The 25,976-nt window shown below is 42.1% G+C and overlaps 1 protein-coding gene across 1 annotated transcript in view; it reads left to right on the top strand.

Moving 5' to 3' along the window:
* Positions 1-1,998: 1,998 nt before the first annotated feature.
* TPD52 (tumor protein D52) overlaps positions 1,999-25,976 on the top strand; it is a 125,258-nt gene continuing 101,280 nt past the window's right edge. The window contains exon 1 of the mRNA XM_069601080.1: positions 1,999-2,342. Within this exon, the coding sequence (XP_069457181.1) occupies positions 2,324-2,342 (19 nt within the window). The 5' untranslated portion in view covers positions 1,999-2,323. The remainder of the gene's footprint in view (positions 2,343-25,976) is intronic.

Below are 25,976 nucleotides of genomic sequence, written 5' to 3'. Positions count from 1 at the left end.
ATTTTGAAACATTGCTATTTTCAAGTGCTATTTACTTGTTCACAAGTTAGTTCATAGGTTGAGAGATTGTCTTTCCAATTGTTTATCTGAACAGCAGCTAGTCAAAAATTCTTGACCACAGTATATTTCCTGCCTATGCAAAAATATACTACTGTTACATTTAAAAGGTCATTTAAGAGCAAAAAGCAGGTGACTTCCTTGGAGGTCCAGTGGTTAAAACTCTGCACTTCTAATGCAGTGGGTCCAATGCAGGGTTCCATCCCTGGTCAGGGAGCTAGGAAGTAAGATCCCATATGCAGCCATGTGGCCAATAAATAAATATTTTAAAAAGAAAAAGATATATCATTGCACTTCTTTGTTAAAAACACTGGATTGTTAGTAACAGTAGATATGATATATTAATATCTTGGCTTCCCAGGTGGCACTAGTGGTAAAGAATCTGCCTGCCAATGAGAAAACTCAGAGAAGCAGTTTTGATCCCTGGGCTAGGAAGAGGCCCTGGAGTAGGAAATGGCAAACCACCCCCATACTCTTGACTGGAAAACTCATGGACAAAGGAGCCTGCCAGTCTACAGTCCATGGGGCCCCAAAGAGTCAGACATGACTGAGGACACAATTTATCTTATTCTGAAATTTTAGTCTGAAAGCTAAACTTATGATATTGATTCACTGCATGGCATAATTAAAGCAGTGAAAAGATGACCCAAATGATCTTTGACCTCCTGGAGCTCATAAGCTACTGGGTTATAACCTAGAGGGGCTGGGAACATAAACCTATGACTGTGGCAGGCTGGCCTGGGAGATGAGAGTGGAGGGTGCCACAAGAGAGAAGTCAAGTGCAGTGGGAGTAGGCAGAATTAAAGAGGAGAGGTCTCACCGGATTGAGATAAACCGAATAAAGCTCAGGAGAAGAAGCTGTCAATGCAGGTGCAAAACAGATACACTTGTAGTGGCACCCCACTCCAGTACTCTTGCCTGGAGAATCCCATGGACATTCTCCGAGAACCCTGGAAAGCTGCAGTCCAAGGGGTCGATGAGGGTCAGACACGACTGAGTGACCTCACTTTCACTTTTCACTTTCATGCATTGGAGAAGGTAATGACAACCCACTCCAGTGTTCTTGCCTGGAGAATCCCAGGGACGGGGGAAGCCTAGTGGGCTGCCGTCTATGGGGTCCTACAGAGTCAGACGACTGAAGTGACTTAGCAGCAGTAGCAGCAGGTAACTATTGCTAATTTAAAAACATAGTTGCAACAGCCAAACTCCTGTGATGTTTCAGGCAATGTGGGCTGGAGGCCTAGCCAGAGTCTCTACTTAGCACACAAGGAAGCTTGCCTTCCTTCTTAGACCCAGATGGCTTAGGAAGTTGGGCTACCACCTTAGAACTATGTAATAATCAACGTGACTTCACGGAAGACAGTAACTGCAGAACATTTAAAACAGAATGTTGATGCTAATTACGAAAAGTGTTATTACAGGAACTTCAAACTGTCCCTTGATCAATGGACGTGAAGCCTTTTGATATTTTCAAAAGATCCCTGATGATAAGCCTACCCTTTGCTTAATTTAATTCATTAAACTCATTTCAAAGTGTGGTCCTTAATCCTGCACTCAAAACAGTCAGATTTTATTGCACGAAAATCTTCTGAATTTGTCACTTAAAACCCTGCACCCTATTAAAAAGACAAGGCCACATCATTTTTTGGAGAGATTCTTTGTAATTTTAACCTCTTGGCCTGTTTCGCACCTACTCTGGTAGACAGTCTAGGGTATTATTTTGGAAGCAGGAGAACATGAAGAATGTGAGGGAAAAGGAGCCACTGGCGTTTGAAAATAACCTTCCTGTGTTTGCCACTCAATAAGCACAGAAGAGCAGGTGTTCGGGGAGGCAGAGAAAGGGCATCTTTAATGCCCCGGAGGAAACTTCTGATGATAAATAACTTGAGGGTGGGACGTCACGCCATCCCTGTCTCCACGCGGTCCCTACGCAGCCTCCACGGTGCTGCGGCGTCTTGGCCGTCCCCGCCTTCCCCTCTCCTACAGGGCGGGTTCCAGCCTGCGCTCACCCGGCCCTCCCCGCCCCGCCGCCCGGCACCGCCCGCCGGTCCTCCTCCCGCGCCGACGCGGCGGAGCGCACCGGCCGCGGGGTCAGGTGGTTGGGTGACGCCCCGGGAAAGCGCTCCCCACCGCGCGCGGGCGGCGCCAAAGCGCCCGACGCCTCCGGGGGAGGGGACTTCCCGGGAGCAGCGGGCGGAGGACGGGAGGAGCGCGGCGCGGCGGGCGGGCGGGCCGAGCGGGGACGGGCTGCCGGCGGGAGGGAGACATGGACCGCAGCGAGCAAGGTGAGGGCGCGGGCGCCTCCGGGGTGGGCACGGGTCCCGGCGCGGCGCGGCTGGGGGCCCGGATCCGGGGTGCGGCGGCGCGCGGCCTGGCGCCCGGGCAGGTGCGGAGCCTGCGGTGCCGGCGCCGCCAGTTGCGTCCCCGGAGCCGGATCCCGGGTCTTGGTGGGGCCGGGCTGCCGGGAACCGGCGGCAGGAGGGGGCGGATGGGACCGCGCGAGGGTGCGCGGGTGTTGGAGACAGCAGAGAGGAAGGGAAAGATAGAGAAGGTTCTGGGAGGCGGCGGAGGGCCGGCGCCGGGCGTTCGGAGCCCGGGCGGCGGATGAGAAGCGCTTTAGTGAAAAGCGGCTCCCAGGAGCCCTGCTCACCCTGGTCTGGGACCGGTGGAAACTGAGGGACTGAGGACGGTGGGTCGTTTGGCCCCGCACGAGGGGCGCGTGAAGCCCTCCCGGCCGCATGTGAAGACTTTCTGCTCTCTCTTTCTTAACGTGGTTAGGATTTTTGGTGGCATTTGAGCCCGTGGCGTTGGTTTTGGTTGCGAACATTTAATACCCCCCAGTTGTGGAGCAGGGTCTCTGGGTTTGTTTGGAAGCGGTGAATTTTTCGTAGCGGGGGTCCTCTTTTGTCCATCAAAGGTGAAACCCCCCAACACAAAATCTTAGTCTGATTACTGTAGCTTTGGATGCACTTGTTTCTGATAACAGTATCTCAAGGGAAATTACTTCCAGTAAACATTATTTAAGAGAGATGTGGCATAGTAGAACTAGGTTTTCAGATTTAAGTATTGCCGCATCCTAGAAATCTTTACTTATAGCACAGTAACCACACTAACCACAGATTCATGGCAAGCTTTTAAAAATATACATATAAAGGCTAAAAAAATGTAACAATATTGAGGTTAATTTTGGGAAGTGGGGATAGGAATTATTACTATTTTGAGTCTTAACAATATATTTTTTTTAATGTACTACCCTCCAGTATCTGCCTTCATGCACACCAGTTTTCATTTAAATCAAACAGTATACACATGTATGCTGTTTTGTAGTTTACTTCTGGTCAGTTGTAAAATAGGATTTTTGGAGCCTTCCAGCTTGTCCTTTCTCTCAAGCCCTCAAATTAATCTCATCTTACATTCATTTTATACAGTATGTACATGTGTGCACCGTTGTGTCCAACTCTTTGCCACCGCATGGACTGTAGCCCGCCAAGGTCACCTGTCCATGCAGTTTCCCAGGCAAGAATGCTGGAGTGGATTGCCATTTCCTTCTCCAAGGGATATTCCCCACCCAGGCATCGAACCCAGATCTCCGGCACTGCAAGCAGATTCTTTACCAGCAGGGCAATGGGGAAGCCCCATACAATATGTAGTTTATAGTATACATTATATATGTACATATATACACATGTCCACATATTGTCTAGATTTCAAACTTCTTCAAGTTAGAAACATAGATTTCATTTTTGTCCGCAGTTGAGTAACCTGGTGATTTGCACATGGTAAACATTTAAATGTTTGAGTCGGAAAGCTCCTTATAAGTCTCAGGTGTATTACTGTTAGGAGAAGGCCTAGGGGCCACCAAGTAAGTCAGCATTTTTCTATCTGGATTTTCATGGGGTAGTGAGAGTGTCCAGCATGTGAGCATGCATACGTGCATATGTCTTACACTGTGATATTTAACATAATGATGTTTTTAGAATATGTGGCTGTTTGGTACTCCTCCAAGTAGATGAAATATTAGTGTTTTAATTAGGTGAATGGAGTGATTGCATTTATTAGGTTTTGTATTCTAGTTTGGCTGTGAAGAATCACGGCCAGTAGTACTTCTGTAATTTCCAATTTGCTGATACACTTTATGTGGTTATTGTAGGATTACTGTTTGTGCGTGTGTTTGTGTATATATGTCTAAGACATGTTTAATAAATCCCTTGGTTTATAAGAAGAGTCTTATTCTGTCTCTAATTTTTGGATGTTATTCTTTGGTAAAGATATTTGTTAGTCATGTTACTCCTTGTGTTTAATTGTCATTCTTGGAGGGCGAGGGAAGTCCGTCTTCTTAAAGTGGAGAACCTGGATGCTAGACTCTAAATGAAAGATGAGCTAGCTGCCTGGGCAAGGTCAACTGAGGCTACCTAGCTTTGCAGTCTTAACAACCACTTGGCCTTTCCTTATACTTTGGGTTCCTTCTGCCTCTTTTTTGTCTTTTCATCTTTATGTTCTCATGGCACACAGTTTTTCAGAAATGTTTGTTGACTGCCTCAGATGAAAGGTAAGTGCCCAAGGGCCAGTCTTCTCCCAGCCCCTGGAACCTGATTCTCTCTGAGTTGGTCACTTGCTTCCTACTTCTTCCTGTTCCTTTTCCTTTGTGTTTTAAAGAAACAGAACTCTGGTTGGATGGACAAAGTTGCTGATAAGACTGCAGTGGGTGTGGAGAGTAAGTTTATCTGTCAGCTCTCTGAGCTAGCAGAGGAGACAATTCAGTCTTGAGCAAGTCCACGTAGACTCCTGGCTGAAAGTGAAAAGGAGGAACTTGGATTTTTAACTTGCAGGTTCACCAGTAAAGGGTGTTAGCTGGAATAAGGTTTATACAAAATCTGTGATTGTCTGCTGAATTGTGATTTTTTTCAAAGTACCTAAAACCAAATCAAAATATTTTAGGATTTAATGTACTTTTTTAACACGTGTGGATTTTGTTGTGTTTGTCCCTTTAAAAAATAGGGACTTCTCTGGTGGTACTGTGGTTAAGATTCTGTGCTCCCAGTGAAGGGAAGCCTTGGTTGGGGAATTAAGATCCCACATGCTGCACAGCATGGCCAGGAAAATAAAATCCTCTAGATACAAAATTAAATGGCCTACTACTTGTCTTGAATGCATGTCTCTGCTGAAATGTCTCCTTATCTGTTCCTTCTTATATGAAGTTGTCAAAATTTAGCCATTGCTACTGATTTTATTTAATAGAGCTATAATGTTTTGAAATAAACAGTTTTATTTTCAGCGCTGTATTCTGAAGGCTTTTCAGTATCAGTCTGAGATTTGCCTATTTTTCGTGCCCTCCCCCATACCCAGACTCTGTATACAGTACTCTGCTTATGTTGAGAGCAGTCAGCATCAGATGATTTAAAATCCACCATAAACAACATTCTGCCTCTGAGGAGTTTCTATGGGTTCAGCACACTTAACGTGTGTGCCATTTCCCACCTTGAAAGTGCAGCGGCCTGCTAACTGTAGAGTACACCATGTAAAAAACTCCTGACTGCCTTTTATGGGGCTGAATAGATAATTGTGCTCTCTTATACTGGCTTCCCAGGTGGCGCATTGGTAAATAATCTGCCTGCCAGTGCCGGAGACACTAGACGTGGGTTGGGTCCCTGGGTTGGGAACATCCCCTGGAGGAGCAAATGGCAACCCACTCCGTATTCTTACCTGGAAAATTCCGTGGACAGAGGAGCCTGGAGGGCTACAGTCCATGGGCTTGCAAAGAGTCAGACGTAATTGCACGTGTGCGCATACGCACCCCACACAGGCACACACTCTCTTATATTAGTAATAACTTGTAGTTTAGCACCATTATATTGACAGTCACCTAGCCACTAAGCATTTTATCTGTGTTTGAATTAAAACACCACCACAGCTTTTTAAGGGGGTAGGGGAGGCTGCTATGGTCGAAACAACTGGGGAAAGGGGAAGCCTGTAATGACACAGTGACACAATAATAGGTCACTATAATTTCAGCCTGGTAATTATGCCTTCGAAATAACAAAATGGTGAGGTGTTGTTGATTTACAGATAAAACAAACTTAGAAATGAATGGGTAACAGCTTTGAGGGTCTGCTTACAGATCTCTGGGTGTGAGTCACTCAGCTTCACGGTTTCTTTGGTCAAGTCTTGCTTTCCATATGGTGCTAATGTCTTTGTTAACTTGTGTTCACTTCCTGCATCTGTTTCTAGCACCAGTCTGCTTGGTCCCTAGGGGAGAGCTAAGTGGTAGGAGGGGTTGTGATCCATCAGTGAGATCTCAAAACAGAATAATCTATGTACACAATAAAAGCAAATACACTCAAGGTTCCCAACTGAAGAGAACAGCCAAATCCACTGACCTTCTGTGCTCCTGGTCCTTGTATTAGAGGCTCACATTATTTTATTTTCCTTGTAGGTTTAATTATTTCTGTTTAATTGTTGACTGTTTTAAAATCTCTCTTCTGAGACTCCCAGATTTTATTTAAACTGGGTGGGTACCAGAAACCATAATCTTAGCAGTGTATTTTTATTAGAATAAATATCCAAGGGATCAAGAGATTAAATGTCTAGTGCAAGTTAAAAAATGTTTGAATTAAAAATACTTCTTGGTAGCTGAGAGGAATTGTTCATTTTAGAAAAATCAGAAAATACACATGGAGAGAAAGAACATAAAACCACCTATAATCCTATTCTGGAAAATCACTGTTAGCATGTTGGTTTGTATCCATCCATATAGCTGTTCTTTTAACCAAATCACAAAATAATCTCTTATTGAATATGTCATCTTGTATCTTGCCTCTTCTTTAAAACTCAGTATTTTAAAATACCCTTCTGCAGCGTCATTTTGACAGTGTGACCAGGTAATTAATGCACATGATAGTGTTCAGAATGATTAAGAGGTTGCAAAATGTTAAATCTCCCTTCCATTCCTGTCTCCTTGGCTATTTCTCTTGGGTAATGATGTCACCATTATTAACAGTTTATTCTCCATCCACCCAGAGAGATTCTACTTATGTATGTATACACACTTATATTTAAATACGTACAGTGTTAGTGTGTGTGTTATATAAGCTGTAGTGCACAAATTATTTAGCACCTAACTTCTGTATTTCTATATATACTATACTATATATACTAACAGTATGTATTTTAGAGATCATTCAACACAATGTTATATAGAGTTGTTTCATTTTTCAGGGCTATTTGTAGATGTCTATTTTTAGATGTACGATGTTATGTACCATAACAGATGATACTTGTTCCCTATTGAGGGACATTTAGGTTTTACCTAATATTTTGCTATTAAAACAAAGCTGCAGCAAGTAAACCTGTATGCAAATTATTTGATAAATGTGCTGGTGTATCTGTAGGAAGAATTCTTAGAAGAATGTGACTGTTCAGTTTTGATAGTGCTAGATTCTGCTCCATAGAAGTGGTGCCAGTTATAATCCACCAGCTATGTGTGAGCATCTGCTTCTCTCTATCATGTGGCCAGGGTGTTGTCACATTTTTCATCTTTGCTTCTCTTTTGGGGGAAAGATGTTTCGCAGGCTGTGTTATATATTTTTCTTAATATGAAGGCCATTATACTTCTTTTGATATGTTTGAGATCTGTCTATATTCATTTTCTGTGACATGTCTGATCATATACCTTGCCAGTTTTTTTCTGTTGTTGTATCCTTTTCTTCTTGATTTCTTCATGGCATGAATTGCTATATTTTTTCCTAGTTTGTCATTCCTTTTTTGACTTTCTGGTGATATTTTTTCTGAGAAGAAATATTAGTTGATGGCAGTTTTCATTTAATAGCTTTGAGCTTTTGAATCATTCATAGAGATGCTATCCTCACTTTGAATTTATGGTTTTACTTTTTACCTTTAAATCTTTCATCCATCTGGAGTTTATTTTGATTAAAAAATGTGAGTTATGAATCTTAATGTCCTTCCCAACTCAACTGGCTCCTCAATTGTCCAGCATCATTCACTGACTAATGGGTCTTTGAAATACTGCTACTGTCACTACTAAATTTCTGTATTCTTTTCTTTTCCCCTATTCTGTCTTTTCAATCCTAGTAACTAAACTGTTTAAATTATTGTGGTTTCATAACATGTTAAAATGTCTGGAAGGACTAGTCTCTCCTGATCACTCTATTTTTCATTACTAGATGTTTTTCTAGCTGTTCTTGCCAGATTTTATTTCCAAATGAACATTAGAATCAACTTGGTCTGGATGAAAATCCAGAAGAAATGTAGTTGATATAGCTTTCTTCCCTTCCCCTGTTCTCTATCCTCCTCATTTCCCTCTCTCTCTCTTTTTTTAATAGACCTGTTCCCTTGTTTTTTTCTTTATTGAATGTCCCAGTATGTTCATCATAGTTGTATTGTACATACTATATATACAATTTTATATTGCATTTTGCATACTACTAGATAATAAGAATTTTAATGTACCATTAAAAAAGTATCTTCAAACTGTATTTTTTGATGACTGTACCCTTTCAGCATTTGATGTTTAACTGTTTTGTGTGTGTGTGTGTGTGTGTGTGTGGGAATATAGATTGCTTTTTATTTTAGCTGTTATAATACTTTAAAGAGAAATTGTTTTAAGATTAATTTCTTGAGACAGGACAAAGGATGTGAATATGCTTAGGTTTTTCATGCCTTTGGCTAAATTGCTTTCTGGGAAACATAATTATTACTGCTTATTTATTGTCATAAAAATGCATGACAAGAAATATATTATCACAACTGTATTTAAGTGTATAGGATAGTATTGTTAACTCTATATACTTTATTGTGTAACACATCTCTAGAACCTTTTCATTTTGATGACTGAAACCCTGGACCCACCGAGCAACACACATTTTTTTCTCTCTACAGCCCCTGGTAACCACTATTCTCTTTTCTGCGTCAGTGAGTTTGATTATTTTAGATACATCATTAAAGTGGAATCATGCAGTATTTGTCTTTTTATGACTAACTTATTTGACCTAGCATAATGTCTTCAGGGTTCATCACATCATTGCATAGTGTAGGATTTCTATCTTTTTTAAGGCTATATAATATTCTAGTGTGTATGTATGCCACATTTTCTGTATCATCTTTTATTTTCTTTGTTCATCCTTCACTGGGGATTTAGGTTGCTCCCACCTCTTGGCTGTTGTGATCACGGGTGTGCAAATTCTCTTTTATGTCCTGTTTTCCACTCTTTTGGGTATATACTGTTGGGAAGGAGTGTTTATTTTCCCTACCTTTCTTAGTTCTTTGGCTTGTCTAATAATGAAATCAACATAGGGCAGACTAACAGGAGAAAAACAAATTTAGTTGCATATGTTCAGGGGTCCTACAAGAATATGAGACCCTCAGGCATTTAGCCAGTTGAGACTTAACATGACATTCTGAGCTATGGAGAAAAGGGATAGGGTTCTGGGTCTTGAAAGGTGAGAAAGACAATTCACAGGAAGATGGAGAGAAGGTTTGGTAAAGTGTTTTCCATTCCCTGCAGGACGATGGGGCCCAGAGAGAACTTTGATCTCTAGCCCCAGTCTGGCTGCCCGCAGTTCACCCCACCTCACCTGTACTATTTGTAGTTATCTCTTGTGATAGTTCCCTTCCTGGTACCAGACCCTCTATCTAAATTCTTTTAGACAGGTAAGGGAGAGATAAAAGGTTTTCCTCAGTCTGCTGATTTTGATTGCTTTCAGCTCAAAATAGTCACAATTCCAAAGTGGTAGTTTGAGGAAGACTTGTTCTGAACTCCTCAATACCCAGAAATAAAATTGCTGGTTCATATGGTAGTTCTCTTTTTACGTGTTTTGTTTTGTTTGGTTTGTGAATTTCTCTCCTGTTTTCCATTGTGGCTGTACCGTTTTATATTCTCACCAAGTTATTTTAAAGAGAACATGGTAGAGACCAAACACCTGCAGAGAGAGGGAGCCTGTGTAGGTTCTAATTTTTCCATATCCTCAGCTACACTTTTCATTTTCTGTTTTTGATAGGGGCCTTCCTAATTGAGCTGAGATAGTTTAATATCTCAGTGTGGTTATGATTTGTATTTTCCTGATGATGAGTGATGTTGAGTGCTTCTTGGTAATCTTTATGTCTTCTTTGGAGAAATGTCTATGATTGGATTATTAATTATTAATGTATTCTGGATACTTAGGCCTTATGAGATATGTGGTTTACACATATTTTCCTCCCATTCTGTAAATTGCCTTTGTCACTCTTGGTGGTTTCTTTTTCTGCACAGATGTCATTGCCTTGGGAAAAAAAAAAAAGAATTAGAAAGCTTATAGGTAAAAAAAATGCCGTCTCTTTTCATTTAAACTTCTTCCACCTTCTAAGAGGCTGGAGATGATTTTAGCCATTGTGTTCCCCTTTTGACATTGGTTGTTCCTTCATTGTTTTAATATCTTTTTATTTTATTAAATTAAAAATTTTAATTGACTTATAGTCTGGCTGCGCTGGGTCTTCGTTGCCGAGTGTGGGTGTTCTCTAGGTGTGGCAAGCAGGGGCCACTCTCCGTGGTGTGTGGGCTTCTCCTTGCAGAGGCTTCTCTTGTTGCGGAGCCTGGGTTCTGCGTGTGCCGTCTTCAGCGGTTGTGGTGCACAGGCTCAGTTGTTGCGGCTCACAGGCTTGAGAGCATGGGTTCAGCTGCCCCAAAGTGCGTGGGCTCTTCCCAGACCAGGAATCAAACCCACGTCCCCTGCATTGGCAGGCGGATTCTTTACTGCTGAGCCACCAGGGAAGTCCTCTCCTTCACTTTAAAATTGTGTCTTTGCCTTCTTCTGCTGCCACCCTTCTCCCCTGTTCATATGAAACCTTTGTGTTTTGTGGGAAATATTTATTTTTTCTATATTGGTTTCGGTTATGTTGCATCTCTTATGTTATTTTTCTGACAGAAGACATTAAGAGCAGACATTTTCTTGGTGACAGTTCTTAGAGTAACTTTCATGGCTCTCAGTTGCCCTCAGTACTTTTTTCTCTGTGTGTTTATGTCTTCTCTTTAGATGCTTTTGTAGTCAATACTAAAAGTAGTGGTTTTGGGTAGGACTGTTAATTTACATGCTTTGGCTCATAGGCATGGTGACTGTATTTCATGTTACAGCTATGCACATGTAAACGTCAGCTTAAAAATGATATAAAACATCACCATATAAAGTTTTGGATTGAGAATTTACTTAATAGGATTAAACTTCACCCCTTGTATTCTGAGCTTTTCGGAGGCTTTGTGGTATGGTAAAGGAGCTTATGGTGTAATGAATAGGGCTGTAGGAATAAAGATAGCAGTTTATCCAACCCATTAAGATTTGTATTTGGCTAGAAATGAAGTGTCAGTAAGAGACTGTTCTTCTGTTTGTACATTGTTGGTACTCCATAAATATTTGTCCTATTGTACATATATTCATTAGAAAGATTTCTAGTGTATATATATAGAGTCACATGGGATTAGATGGAAACAGTTAACAGGGAAAGATAATAGTTTGGCAGAGAGACAAGAATACCTGTTCCAAATGTGCTTATAGTTTTATACATAATCACTGAAAAGTCTGATCTGTAAATAGAAACCAAGTTGGTACTTTACTTCTCAGGTGTACGTGTAAGAGTATTTATGTATACATTCACAAGTAGAGGAGGAGACAGTGCTGATTAAATGTTCATTATCCAAAGGAAGTTGGATGTAGTGCTAAGTAACTTTCTTAAATGTTTTCTATGCTATTTCATCAAAAGTAGTTATTTGCTTCTAATGTATCCTGAATTTAAGAGGCACAGATGGTGTTGATACATTTTAGAAGTGTTCTTTCAGTGAAATTGAGACGGGCAGTGGGGATGTTGATAGTGGTGGGAAGGGTTTGCTACTAGTTAACCAGAATGAAAATTATATAAAGAGGGAAAATGCAAACATTTCTGCTGGCTGGAGCATTTTAGCAAATTGATGACCAACTTTCCATTTTGGTATATACTGAGTATATAACTTTTGGTATATCAGTTTATTAGCAGTGGGAATGATGATGATTCTACCTGTTTTTGCACAACTCTTTCTAATTTTTCTTCATATTATTTCAGTTCAGTCTTTCCTAATGTGAGGTAACAGGATTGGTATCATTTTTGTTTTATATATGAGGAAACAGAAGCTGAGAGAGCGACTTCCCCATTCTCTGCTAGATGTGGAGATTGTTACAAAACCTTTGTCCCACACCTGTTGTTTCTCAAAGGGTAACCGGTGGCCAAGAACAGTTTCAACTACATTTGCAAATCAGTTTAAAGGGCTGGGAACACTTCACACTTTTTAGAAATATTTTCCTTCCAACAAATTAAAACAGAATTGGAATCTGAAGGGACACCACTTCAAGTTCTGCATTATAATGACCTAAGTTTTCTAGCTGGGGTTTTACTGGGCAACTTTTAGTAATAACGCTACTACCACTAATACCAGCAACAACATCTGCTCAGGGTTTTCTGTATAACAGGTTCTGTTCTAAATGTTTTTCATGTTTCATTTTGAAAATGTTTAGGACAAACCTATGAGCCACATCCTTGCTTTACAAATGAAGAAACAAGATGTGAGAAAATGGAGTGATAACTTCTCCAGGGACACAGAGCTTGACACAGACAGAGCTGGGTTTTAATCCGAATTATTTGGCCATAGTGTTCCTGTCCTTGTGCTACCTAAAAGTGTAATGAAAGGTGTTGTTCAAAATGATGCCATTCTGTGGTAGCTACCATCGAGAAGGGAGCACTCAGACCGGTATCCGCCCCAGAATGTGGTCTGTCCTCAGGCACCAGAGCTGATTGAAAATATTCAGGGTAAAGAGTGCTAGAGCCGAAGGTACGTTGGGGTTGAAAATTGGGCTTCATCGTTTTGAGACACTGGATAAGTCACTCAACCTCTTTGAGGGTGATTATACCTCAACTATTTGTGAAATTTAAGTAAAAATCTGTGACTGGTATGGGGGCTCAATAGATACTAGTTGTAAAATGGACTGTTTGTATTTCTGTAAAATGCTAATTCAGTGATTCCCAATTCAAATTAAACATTTCATTTATTTGGAGACAATTATGATATGATGCGGGCTTGCCTGGTGGCTCAGCAGAAGAATACGCCTGCAGTGCAGAACACACAGGAGATGTGGGTTCAGTCCCTGGGTTGGGAAGATCCCGTGGAGGAGGGCATGGCAACCCACTCCAGTATTCTTGCCTGGAGGATCCCATGGCCAGAGGAGCCTGGCAGGCTGCAGTCCGTAGGGTCACAGAGAGTCAGACACGACGAAAGTGACTGAGCGTGCACACACACGTGATGTGATGCCTGCCCTCACAGACCAGGCTGCAGAAACATACAGAGAATTCAGCCACTGTGTGAAGTGGAGGTTGTAAGGACTGCGTGGCTGACTGAGAAGGAAATGAGGAACTCTGGCTGGTCATCAGGACAGGAATCTAACCTCAAGTAACCTTTGAACTTGAAGGTGAAGTAGGAATCCTGGTAAGAGGTAAGAGAAGGAAGGGTGGGGAAGAGGATTTGGGAAGAAGCTTCAGTATGTGCAAAGGTGTAGAGGCATGAAAGGGCAAAAAGATGCTCAGAAATTCCCTGTGAAAGGAGTTCATGGTGGTCACTAGGGGTGTGTGAGCTGTCCTGTGTGCTGGGATCAAGATTCAGGACTGTGCTGTACAGCAATAGGCTGGTGGTGGCAGGTGGGAGTTTCGTTTTAGGTAACATTTTGGCAGCTATGTAGAAGGGACTAGCTAACCAAGCAGGGGGTGTCACTGTGTTTCATGCCAGTGGTGGGGGGTGCTGGATTCCTGAGGGATCTTTGGGTAGAATGGGTCAGATGTGAAGGGCGAGGATCTGAGAATAAAGAAGAGCAGAGAATAAAGAAAAGCGCTTGGGCTTTTCAGACCACATGGATTTGGAAAGGGACCAGAGGCAAGGGAGAGAGAGGGAATTTCATTTGGGGTGTGTGTTACATCTGAGGTCTGTTCCATTTGTCCAAAAGTTGTATAACAGACCATCCCCACACCTAGTGGTTTAAAACAACAGCATTTTTTTTTTTTTTAATGGTCACAGACCTGTACGTGGGCAGGGCTTGGTGGGGACAGCTTGTCTCTCCTCCACTCAGCTCAGCTGGGAGGCTCGTAGCATGAGGCAGGGCTCATCTGAAGGCTTCCTCACCCACATGGGGGCCAGCAGTTGGGGCTCCTCAGGCATCTGGTTCAATCCCCATGGTCTCTGGTGGAAACAGCATGACCTGTTTGAGGTTGGTGATTTGCTTGCCTGTTTTTAGCTGGAGACCATGCTGTTGATACAGCAGCAGGCCCCCTCTGGATGCCCCGTAACAGGCTTCTTACATTACCCCAATGCTCCCAACCCATGGGTCCTAAGAGAGGCTGCCAGGGGCTGTGTGGCTTTGTATTACCTAGCCTTAAAGTCATGTGGAGTTGGTTCCTCCTCGTTCTGTTAGGAATGTGTCACGAGGGCCAGCCCAGATTCAAGGAGGGAGAGTTAGACGCCGCTTTTGGTGGGAAGAGGGTGCATTCAACAGATGTGTGCACGTGTTTTAAAACCACCACCAGGTCCTTGTGGGATGTCGGTGTGGCTGGGTTAGGGGTGAACTATGGATCTCCAAGAGAAGGAGCTGGGCAGGAGAGCATGTGATCATTTGTAGCTGTTAATTATTAGCATGTTACTTCCATATTACCACATGTGATATTTGAAGCTATTAAGTTGCTGAGACGGCCCAGGAACAAAAGTAGAACAGAACATGGAATTTGAAGATTTCAGGACGGGGAGAGGAAGGTGCAGGATAGGGAGTGTAACTTTCGCAGGCCCTGGAGAGGCCAGGTAGATTGAGGGGAAACAGTAGATAATGGCTTTGGTGATGAGGACCAATTATGGATAATGCTGAGAGATTCAAGCTCCAGCGGTCGGGAGGAAGTTGAGGAGAGGGCAGATGCTATGGATTTGGGCCTTTGAGAAGGGTCAAATGTGTGTGTGTGTTTTAGTTTTTTTAAAATACAAATTGAGATACTGCCCTTTTGAGAAGCAAGATGGTGTTTTAAAGGGAAATCTGTATTACCTTGGTGATTTGCTTGCCTGCATTGAGTATTGTTTTTGCTTCCAGACACAGAGAGGATACGGTTTTGACCTTTGTGCCTGTTTGTAACATGAAAGAAGAAAGCGAGGCAAGGGAGAATAACTGGATGTGCCAGTCCTGTGTAGGTCACTGGTTTTGGTTACGATGCTTTTAACGCACAGTGTATTTTACTAGCCCTGTCCTAGAGTTTGATCTTCAAGGTGCTCAAGTCTGTAAGCAATAATTCACTTGAATGTGTAAGAACCTTGTGGGGAATAAGTACTTATTAAGTATCTGTGAAATGAAAGCATGATATGTTCTCCAGGTGGAATGAGGGTCACAGAAGCAAGTTAGCCTTGAGTTGACATTAGAGCCAAATCATAGTAAAGCTGTGATTTTTTTTTTTTCCCCTTTATACCAGCAATTTCTCAGGGCACATCTGAAGTTGTGAGCGCTCCCTTTTCTTCATGGAGGATCTCAGCTGCAGGGTTGATTTATGCCACATTTGAATTTGTCAAATAGTCTCTTGAGAAATATTTTCCCTCCAGAATGGCAGTCCCCTCACTGGAGAGTCAGCCACCTGGGTCACTGTTGATCTTCCAGTCAGCTGCCCTGGTGATTTTTCAGTAGGTGGCTACTTACTATTCGCTGCTTCAGGCATTCAGTGAAAATTTTGACTAACAGTAAAAATAGGCGCAGTGGTCAAGAATCTGCCTATCAGTGTAGGAAGGGTAAGACGTGGGTTCGATCCCTGCATTGGAAAGATCCCCTGGAGTAAGAAATGGCAACCTGCTTCAGTATTCTTGCCTGGAAAATGAAAATCCCATGGACAGAGGAGCCTGGGGGCTACCGTCTTTGGGGCTGCAAAGAGCTGGACATGCCTAAGTGACTGAACACATAAGATAACACAAAGATAACACGGCAGATTTCCCTTGGCTTTTATTTTTCCCTTCATTACAATCCCTTCCCAAACTTCCTGCCTCTTTTTAGCCCAGGGCTGGGCAGCTTGCTGCCCTGCAGTGACCTCTGGCTGGGCCTGTGGTCACTGCCCATGAAGGTCTGATGACATTTTCCTAGTCTGATTATTCTCTTCACCATGGCAACATTGCTGTTAAATTTGAAAAGCAGTGACCTATGATGAAACAGCCAACTCTTCAGAGTGCACTGGGTCCCTCGTGTGCACTTGGTCCCTCGTGTGCGTAGCAACATTGTTTACAAGGCAAGGTACTAGGTTTCCAGTGTTCACAGCAGCATTGTATACAATTGGCAAGGCAGGGAAGCAACCAAAGTGTCCATTGACAGATAATGGATAAAGAAGATGTGGTGTATATATACAATGGAATACTACTCAGGCATAAAAGGAATGAAATCTTGCCATTTGTAGCGGTACAGAGGGACCTGGAAGGTGTTATGCTAAGGGAAATAAGTCAGAGAAAGATAAGTGCTGTATGATAATCACTTATATGTGAAATCTAAAAAATGCAACAAACTAGGAAGTAAAACGGAAATGAAGCAGACTCACAGAGAACAAACTAGTGTTTAGCACTGGGGAGAGGGAGCAGAGAAGGGCAATATAGGGGTAAGGGGAGAAAAGGTTACTATGGGATTATGTGAAATCATGTGTGAAACTTTTGAAAACTGTGAAGCACTCTAGAATTTAAAGAATCTTTCATTCAGTATAAAAAACAAACAAACAGAAAACAAAGTGCAGTAGGTCACTTTGATAATTTTTACAATCCAGTGCTGCGCAAACCTCAGATCAGTCTGTCTCTTCCCCTCAGTTTGGGTTTGCGCATGGGTAGTTGTTTCTCTGAGTTTCCTGTTGTCCCTCTTTGCCTTTCCGTTCTCCTTCCCTTTCGGTGTCTTTTTATTCTACCTAATTTCCTTTTTCTCCTTTTCATTTTTTATCCTTCTCCATTCGGGACATCCTGCGCAACTCAGAGGTTTTGTTGCTCTTGTTCTTTTTGTTTTGCTTTTACTTAGGGGATGTCATGGGTTTATTCGAGATGTTTTATGTTTCTTACTAGTATTAATTTTTTTATGTAGGGATTTTTAAAAAAGCCCTGAAAATAGATTTCCTAGTTTGTTTATTTATTATTAATTCCATTGCCATCGTGTAGCTGATTTAGATCCCCCCTGCCCCCGTTGGTGTGTGTATAGTGATTCAAAGCTTAGAAAAAATTATTTCAAATTATTAATTGGGAATTTTCAGAAATCATACTTTAGTAGTTGACCTATTTGTGTTTCTCTGTGTGGAGTCTCAGCAAAGTTAGGAACACTCAAAGGCTACATAATTCTTGAAACTTAATAGCACCCCAATGTTCACAGCAGCACTATTCACAATAGCCAAGAAGTGGGAGCAATCTAAATGTCCGTTGACAGAGGAATGGATAAAGAAGATGTAGTATATATACATAATTACTCAGCCATAAAAAGAATGAATTATTGCCATTTGAAGCAGCATGGATGGACCTGGAGATAATCAGGCTAAGTGAAGTGAGTCAGAGAAAGACAAATATCATGTGATATCACTTATAGGTGGAATCCAGAATATGATACAAATGAGCTTATTTATGAAAGAGAAACAGAGTCACAGACATAGAGAACAAACTCATGGTTACCACAGGGTAAGGGCATGGAGGAGGGATGAATCATGAGTTTGGGATTAGCAGACACACACTACTGTATATAAAATAGATAAACAGTAAGGTCCACTGGATTGTAGAAAAAGCAAGAGAATTCCCAAAAAAACCATCTACTTCTGCTTCATTGACTGCAGTAAAGCCTTTGACTGTGTGGATCATAACAAACTGTGGAAAATTCTTCAAGAGATGGGAATACCAGACCACCTTACCTTCCTCCTGAGAAATCTGTGTGCAGGTCAAGAAGCAACAGTTAGAACCGATCATGGAAAATGGACTGGTTCCAAACTGGGAAAGGAGTACGTCAAGGCTGTATATTGTCACCCTGTTTATTTAACTTATATGCAGAGTACGTCATGAGAAACGCTGGGCTGGATGAAGCACGAGCTGGAATCAAGATTGCCAGGAGAAATATCAACAACATCAGATATGCAGATGTTACCACCGTTATGGCAGAAAGCAAAGAGGAATTAAAGAGTCTCTTGAAAGTGAAAGAGGAGAATGAAAAAGTTGGCTTTAAACTCAACCTTCAAAAAACTAAGATCATGGCATCTGGTCCCATCACTTCATGGAAAATAGATGGGGCAACAACGGAAACAGTGGCTGACTTTATTTTCTTGGGCTCCCAAATCACTGAAAATGGTTACTGCAGCCGTGAAATTAAAAGACTCTTGCTCCTTGGAAGAAAAGCTATGACCAACCTAGACAGCATATTACAAAGCAGAGACATTACTTTGCCAACAAAGGTCCAGACTAGTCAAAGCTATGGTTTTTCCTGTAGTCATGTATGGATGTGAGAGTTGAACCATAAAGAAAGCTGAGTGCTGAAAAATTGATGCTTTTGAACTGTGGTGTTGGAGAAGACTCTTGAGAGTTCCTTGGACAGCAGGGAGATCAAACCAGTCCATCCTAAAGGAAATCAGTCTTGAATATTCATTGGAAAGACTGATGCTGAAGCTGAAGCTCCAATACTTTGGCCACCTGATGCGAAGAACTGACTCATTATAAAAGCCTCTGATGGTGGGAAAGATTGAAGGCAGGAGGAGAAGGGGAGAACAGAGAATGAGATGGTTGGATGGCATCACTGACTCAATGGACATGAGTTTGAGCAAGCTCAGGAGTTGGTGATGGACAGGGAAGTCTGACATGCTATAGTCCATGGTGTCACAAAGCGTCAGACCCAACTAAGCGATTGAACTGAACTGAACTGAGGGTCCTACTGTAAAGCAGTTAATTATATTCAGTATCCTGTGATAAACCATAATGGCAAAGAATATGAAAAAGAATATATATATGTATGTGTATAACTGAGTCACTTTGCTATGCAGCAGAAATTAACACATTGTAAATCAAATATACTTCAATAAATTAAAAAAAGAAAGGAATTAAAGGAAGTGGTTAGTTAGCTGCAGTTGTAGTCTGTTGCCATGCCAGGATATGGACCTTTGTCGTATTGTCACTTCCACCTTAGACTCTAGATATGACACGTTGGCCACCAGCAGGTGCTCCAACTTCCTGAGCTGAGGAGGGGGAACTCTGGGTGGGTGGCCCCTTCCACCTGGGTTCTGGGTGCTGTTACTGGGCGAGAGCTTCAGGAACCCCTGTGCTCTCTGACTCTCCTGCTTCTCCTGACCAGCTTGCCTGTCTGCCCAGCCACCCTCTTGCTTTTGACAGTGAAATGCCATTGGGGGGAGTTTTTTGTGTGTGTTCACGTTGCCATTAGTAGCAGGAGGTTGCACCCATAGTTTCCACACTGAACATTTGTTTCAGATGTTGTTGTGTCCTTTGCAGGTGCATCCTGCACAGGAGTGGCATTTCTGCTGTCCTTTCTTTCGAGTTTGCAAGAGGTGAATGAAAGGGTACAGAGGACAAGATGGGAGTGGTTTTGGTCTTTCAGTTTTGGAAGAATTTGAAATTCTTAATTCTTTTCGACTAGTACTATGTGCATAGAAAGGAACTTTTATGTGGCGATGATGCTAAAACATTAATTCGGTGCGGTCTTGGCTCCAGCCAAGCAGTGGTGGGTGGCGAATGCCTCTTCCTACCCTCGCCTCAGCTCTCTGTAGATGTTCTCTTCCTCTTCTGTTTTCCTGGTGAGAGGGTTTGATATGCAGGGGGCTTAGAGAGCACCTCCGCCCAGGATCATGTAGTTTCTATTTACCACCTCTCAGTAGGTGCGTTCTCAGTTGCTTCAGTCTTGTCTGACTCTTTGCGACCCTATGGACTGCAGCCTGCCAAGCTCCTCTGTCCATGGGATTCTCCAGGCAAGAACACTGGAGTGGATTGCTGTGCCCTCCTTCAAGGCATCTTCCCGAACCAGGGATCAAACCCGCATCTCGGATTCTCCTGAATTGGCAGGCAGATTCTTTACCGCTGAGGCACCTGGGAATCAGGTAGAGATCTCATTTTAAATTAATTTGTTGCAGACATAGATTTGCCTCAGTGGAGCTGATTTATTTAATAATATCAAGTCTCCAGTGTAAGGAATCTAGCCTGTGAAACATTGTGGGAACCTCAGATGCGTGAACTATTTTGATACCCATATGGCAAAAATCTCTGGGTCTGGGACTTCCCTGGTGGCTCAGTGGATAAGAATCTGCCTGCCAATGAAGGAGGCATGGTTCAATCCATGGTCCGGGAAGATCCCACATCACTAAGCCCCTGGGCCACAGCTACTGAGTCCACGCTCTAGATCCCATGCTCCACAACAAGAGAAGCCACCACAATGAGAAGCCGGGGTACTGCAAAAGGCCTCACTCTTTGCAACTAGAGAAAGCCTAACAGCAGCAATGAAGACCCAGGACAGGAAAAAAAATGAAATTTTGGATCTGTAAATGCAGTCTTGAGATGGCTATTGTAGGGAAGAGGCAGAGATGGAGGCAAGAGAGAGCTGGGAGGGAGGTGTGTCCTCACCTCCTGCTGCTGCCCATGGAAGCCTGGACTCCCTTTGAGGAACTGTTGTTCCTACTGAGGCTCATCCTAGTGGGAATGGGAATAGTGAGCAGCGGGAACAGTGGGAACAATGAGCAGCTCTCAGGCAGTCCCATGGCCCCCCATTTTTTTTTTTCTTTTTGGAAGCAACTATGGCCAGCCTGGCTATGGTTCATAAGATCACAAAGAGTCAGACACAACAGAAATGACTTAGCACATAGCACACGCCCATTGTTGGGGCTTCCTTGGTGGCTCAAATTGTAAAGAATCTGCCTGCAATGCAGAAGACCTGGGTTCAAGCCCTGGATTGGGGAAATCCCCTGGAGAAGGGCATGGCAACCCATTCCAGTACTCTTGCCTGGAGAACTTCATGGACAGGGGAGCCTGACAGCCAGCCAGTCCATAGGGTTGCAGAGTTGGACACAGCTGAGGAATTAACCTTTTAACTTTCACTTTTGTGGTCATTGTTAATTTCCTTCAGTTCCTGGGCATTGTGTCATTAAAGCAGCTGTACTTAACATGTTTAGCATTTTTATATGCTTTGCAGTAATTCTTTATCATTCTGGGGGGCATAAGTTAAACATAATCTTATTAAAGAAGCATGTAGAAATGCAAAGCAATAAAACATTTCTATTTTTGAAGATATTACATAATTATAGACTGTAATAAAGCATTCCTTTTATAAAGAACTGAGTGACCTCTGTAATCTTAAGTACTCTCCCACATTTATTTGTTGGTTTGTAAGCATCATTCTGCCTTTGAATATACATGTTAATAAAGGGACAGATGTACTCAGGGAAATAAAAAACATTCTAATGAAAGTGAAAACCAAGGTGCAGGCCTCATTTTCTTTATTCAGTAATACTCGTCTGCCCACCCTCCTCCCCATGCCCTGCACACACCCTGTTGAGTTAGGACTCAGGTTCTTAATCACAAGCCTTAACTTGAAACTCAGGCTGCTTTCTTTGGCAGGCCTTCAGGAGGTCAGGTTTCCTCAGTTCAGAGGGAACCTAAGAACTGCTTGTGCCTGACTTCTTTCACCCAAGAGATCGACTTTAAAGCTGGGATTGCCAGGCACAATCTCCAGTATTCAGTGCAAGGGACATTTTGGTGGGGGTGGGTGTCAAGGAGGACAGATGTTTTCACAGCTGCTTTGGGTACCTCCTCTGGGAGCTGCAGCTGTCTTGGGTCCCATTGCAGCCCAGGTGGTTCATTTCTGCCCACATGGTCCTGTCAGTTACGGCAGTGGGCTGGCCTGGCTCCTCCAGACTACCCTGAGGATGTGGCCAGCCCCTCATCTCAGCATCAGCTCTATACCTCTGGGTGGAGGTGATGAGGAAGGAGTTGAGGCAGGGGAAAAAAAAGATGTTTGAGACTGACCTGCTCCCAAGGTCAGGGGCCCCTGGTGGGGAGGTTGAGGCAGGGCTAACCTTTTTCCTTTCTTCAGCTGTTACTGGACATTCAGAAATGTCTGCTCTAGAAGGTGCCTTTCAAGCCCACACGCCCCCAGAAGGCACAGCTTCCCAGAGTTGCAGTGCTTCTTTGTTGAACTAACAGATGCCAGGCTCTTGTTTATACTGAGAGCTGCATATCAGTAAATGCTTAGGCCTTCTCTGAGAAATATTGACCTAAAGGCAATTGTATTCCATGTCTTGCTTTCACATGAACTTGCTTCCTAAGGCATTTAGACATAGATATATTGCAATAGACAGATTGCGAAGTGATCTCGTAATATGGTTTACACCTTACAGTTATTCTCTGTTTCTTAAGTTTTAAGTCTGTTCTTTTTAGAGGTAAAGTATGTTTTTCTTTAATGCTTTTTTCTTTGGTTGAAGTATAGCTGATTTACAATATTGGGTTAGTTTCTACTGTATAGCGAAGTGATGCAGTTATACATTATATATGTATATGTATATACACACACATACATTCTTTTTCATATTCTTTTCCATTATGGTTTATTACAGGATATTGAATATAGTTCCCTGTACTGTCCCCTTGGATCTTCTTGTCTCCATTTTATATAGAATGGTTTGCATCTGCTAATCATTCCCAAACTCCCAATCCTCTCTTCTACCTCTCCTGGCCCTTGGCAACCACCGGCCTGTTATCTGTGTCTGTGACTTTAATACTCTTGATGTAGTGGTAATTGTTTTTAATTGGACATTTCCATTATATGAGAGTGTCACAACATTTTTTGCTTCGTCTTCTCTGTGTAAAGAACCCAAGCTTCTTACATGGATACAAGTAAAAATTTGGCCTTGTTAAAGGAAGAAAGATAATTGGTTGAATGATGGAAGATGAGGAGAACTGTGCTTGCTTTTAGGCTAAAAAAAGAAATTATTTTTCTCTGTACCATGGAGAAACATGGCCCAGAAAATTGAATGGCATACAGCTGTTTTTTTCCAGCATGGGGTTTTGCTTGTATCAAAGAACAAGTGGGTTGTGATGACCTCGATATATCCAAGAGGATAAAGCTTGAAACTGTAGGAGCTGATGTTCCTAAAACCCCAGAGTGAGAGTGTACTTTTATTCAGCTTTTTCTCTTCAGTGAAATTTGAAAAGCACTTGGTATAGAAAGCAGAACTTTTACTTGATCTTTTGTGGCAAAGTTAAGGAAGAGTATCTAGGCTGCTTTAGATGTTGGCTGTTAAATTGTTGTATGTGTCAAGGGTGACACCATGTACTTTTGATACAAAGTCAGCTAAGCTCTCACTTTTTAAAAAAATTTAGAACTGGGAAATTAATAAATCTTTATAAAATACTACTTATTTGTGTCTCTGGGTTAGAGCATGACTTTTAGCAATAGTATGGAGGTTGATAGGTTACCTCTTATTGCCATCTCTCACCTGAAGATTAACTATATAGGTTTATGTTTTAAATATACAGATTCCTCTATATGTTTAAGTATTTAGGCTTTAAATACATGTTCCTATAAACCTTATTTTAAAGAGGATTCCTAACTACATTTTTGTGTTTATTTTTTTTTAAATTTTGACAGTAATGGTTGATTTTACTTCTGATGTTCAAGTTAAGAAATAAAATACAATGTGTGTGCAGGTCTTTGTGTGCGTGTTTCCAGGTCCCACTCCCTTGAAGGGGGATAATCAACACTTCGAAGCATAGTGGCTAGAGGTGAGCACTAAGATTTATTACTTCGGTTTCAAAGCTCCATTTTTTGTCAGCTGCAGAACAGTCCCAGTAGACGTGAGGATGACAGTGGCGTAGTGCGTGGCCTTGACAACTGCAGACTGATGCTGAAGAATCAACAAAGCAGTACAACGAAAGACTTTATAAAAGTTTAGCTTTTCCAAAACAATGTCTGCATTGTTCTTCTTTCTCCTCTGGTAGCTAGCTGTCCTTCCCTAGAGTTGACTGTCCTGCATTTTCCCCACAGGAGACACCAGTAAGACCAACTAAAGTCTGTTGCTCTGGAGTAAAATTCCTACAGGGCTTGTTTTTCCTGTTTGTGACCTCCAACATTTCAGCAGCCCTTATGGAACTCCTGTTCTCTCTTTCCATCAATGTTTCCTCCACTATTAATACAATCGTGTAGTTAATCATTCCCTAATCTCTATATGTAGTATCTGAAAAAATTTATTTCTATCTTATGAATATAATCTCCTTGTTTAAAAAGCGGGTTAGGTGTATAGATAAAGATAGTTGCTCAGAGACCTCGGTTGGTATGAATTCTGTCAATCCCTTCCTTGGGGACGTGTAGTTAGAGTTGTGTAGATAGAGTTGTATAGTTAGAGTTGTGTAGATAGAGTTGTGTAGTTAGAGTTGTGTAGATAGAGTTGTATAGATAGAGGTGTGTAGTTAGAGTTGTGTAGATAGAGTTGTGTAGACTGGCAGTCCTCTGGCCTTTGCATGCATCAGAGGGCTTGTACAGATTTGTGTTGCTGAATCCAGATGGCTGATTCAGTCTTTTTGGGGGAAGGTCTGAGAACTTGCATTTTGAGCCAGTTCCCAGGTTCAGGTACCACAATTTGGGAAACTTGAAGAATTGATTGGTGCGTGTTTGTGCTCACCTATTAAAAAAGCAAATGCTATAGGACTTCCCTGGTGGTCCATTGGATAGAAGACTCCACTCTGCCAATGCAGGGAGCATGGGTTCGATCCCAGGTCAGGGGACTAAGATTCCACATGCTCCATATGCCATGGGGCACAGTCAAAAGATAAAATGTAAACATATAAATACAATAATAATTCATTTAAAATTTTAATTTAATTTAAAAATTAAAAAAATAAAAAAGCAAACGTTAATCAATACCATACATGGTTCTGTATTTTTTATCAGCTCTGGGTTGTGGGGAGCTTTCTAAATTGGTGCATATTGACCATTTCATTCTTAACTGCTGCATAATGTTCCAGAGTATAAATATGCCTTAGTTTGACTTCTGTTAATGGGCACTTTGATTTATTATATTAATAGACTGACTTGGTAACTCAGCTGGTACAGAATCCACCTGCAATGCAGGAGACCCCAGTTTGATTCCTGGGTTGGGAAGATCCCCTGGAGGAGGGTATGGCAACCCACTCTAATATTCTTGCCTGGAGAATCCTCATGGATAGAGGAGCCTGGCGGGGTACAGTCTATGGGGTCACAAAGAGTCAGACACAGCTGAGAGACTAGGCACACATATTAATAGTATTTTTTTTTAAAAAGCTATAATAAACAAATGCTGCACTGAGCATCTTTTTATTTTAATTCCTGTTTCATGTAAGCTGTTTTGTCTAGGGTAACATGAAGAAGTGAAATTGCTGAGCACGTATCTTTTTTATTTTATTTTTGTTCTAAGAGATGATGTCTCCTGACTCTCGGCCATATTTACCACATTAATGCCCAGCATTGGGTAATTTGTTTTAATTCTTCCAATCTAGGGCTAAGCCAAGTTGCTAGGAAAACTGTAAAAGAGTGCTGACTGGGCTCTTTACAAATTCAGCCTGAAATGAGCTTCAGGCTGCTGGGCCGTCTGTTTTCAGTTTTTGTGGACTTCCTAAAACAGTGATATTCAACTGTTTTTTTCCCCCTCAACACCCTTGACGGATCAGCATTGTCCTCAGTAACAGTGGCTTGTGTAGTTTCTAGAGAGTTTAGGTCCAAATGTGTCTTTTAGGTAAAGTCATTGTTAGACTAACCTTGGATATTCTCCCCCCTTCCCCTTCAGACTCTCTTTTTATAACCAGATGCAACATTCCTTGTGCCCTCCATCTTGTACACCAGTTATTCATCTTTTTCTGTTCTCTCCTGGGCAGGGAT

This window comes from Ovis canadensis, chromosome 9 (genome assembly GCF_042477335.2).
Source record: "Ovis canadensis isolate MfBH-ARS-UI-01 breed Bighorn chromosome 9, ARS-UI_OviCan_v2, whole genome shotgun sequence".
In the NCBI taxonomy this organism is placed as follows: domain Eukaryota; kingdom Metazoa; phylum Chordata; class Mammalia; order Artiodactyla; family Bovidae; genus Ovis; species Ovis canadensis.
Note: the sequence above shows the minus strand (reverse complement) of the source record. Positions and strands in the feature narration are given on the sequence as shown.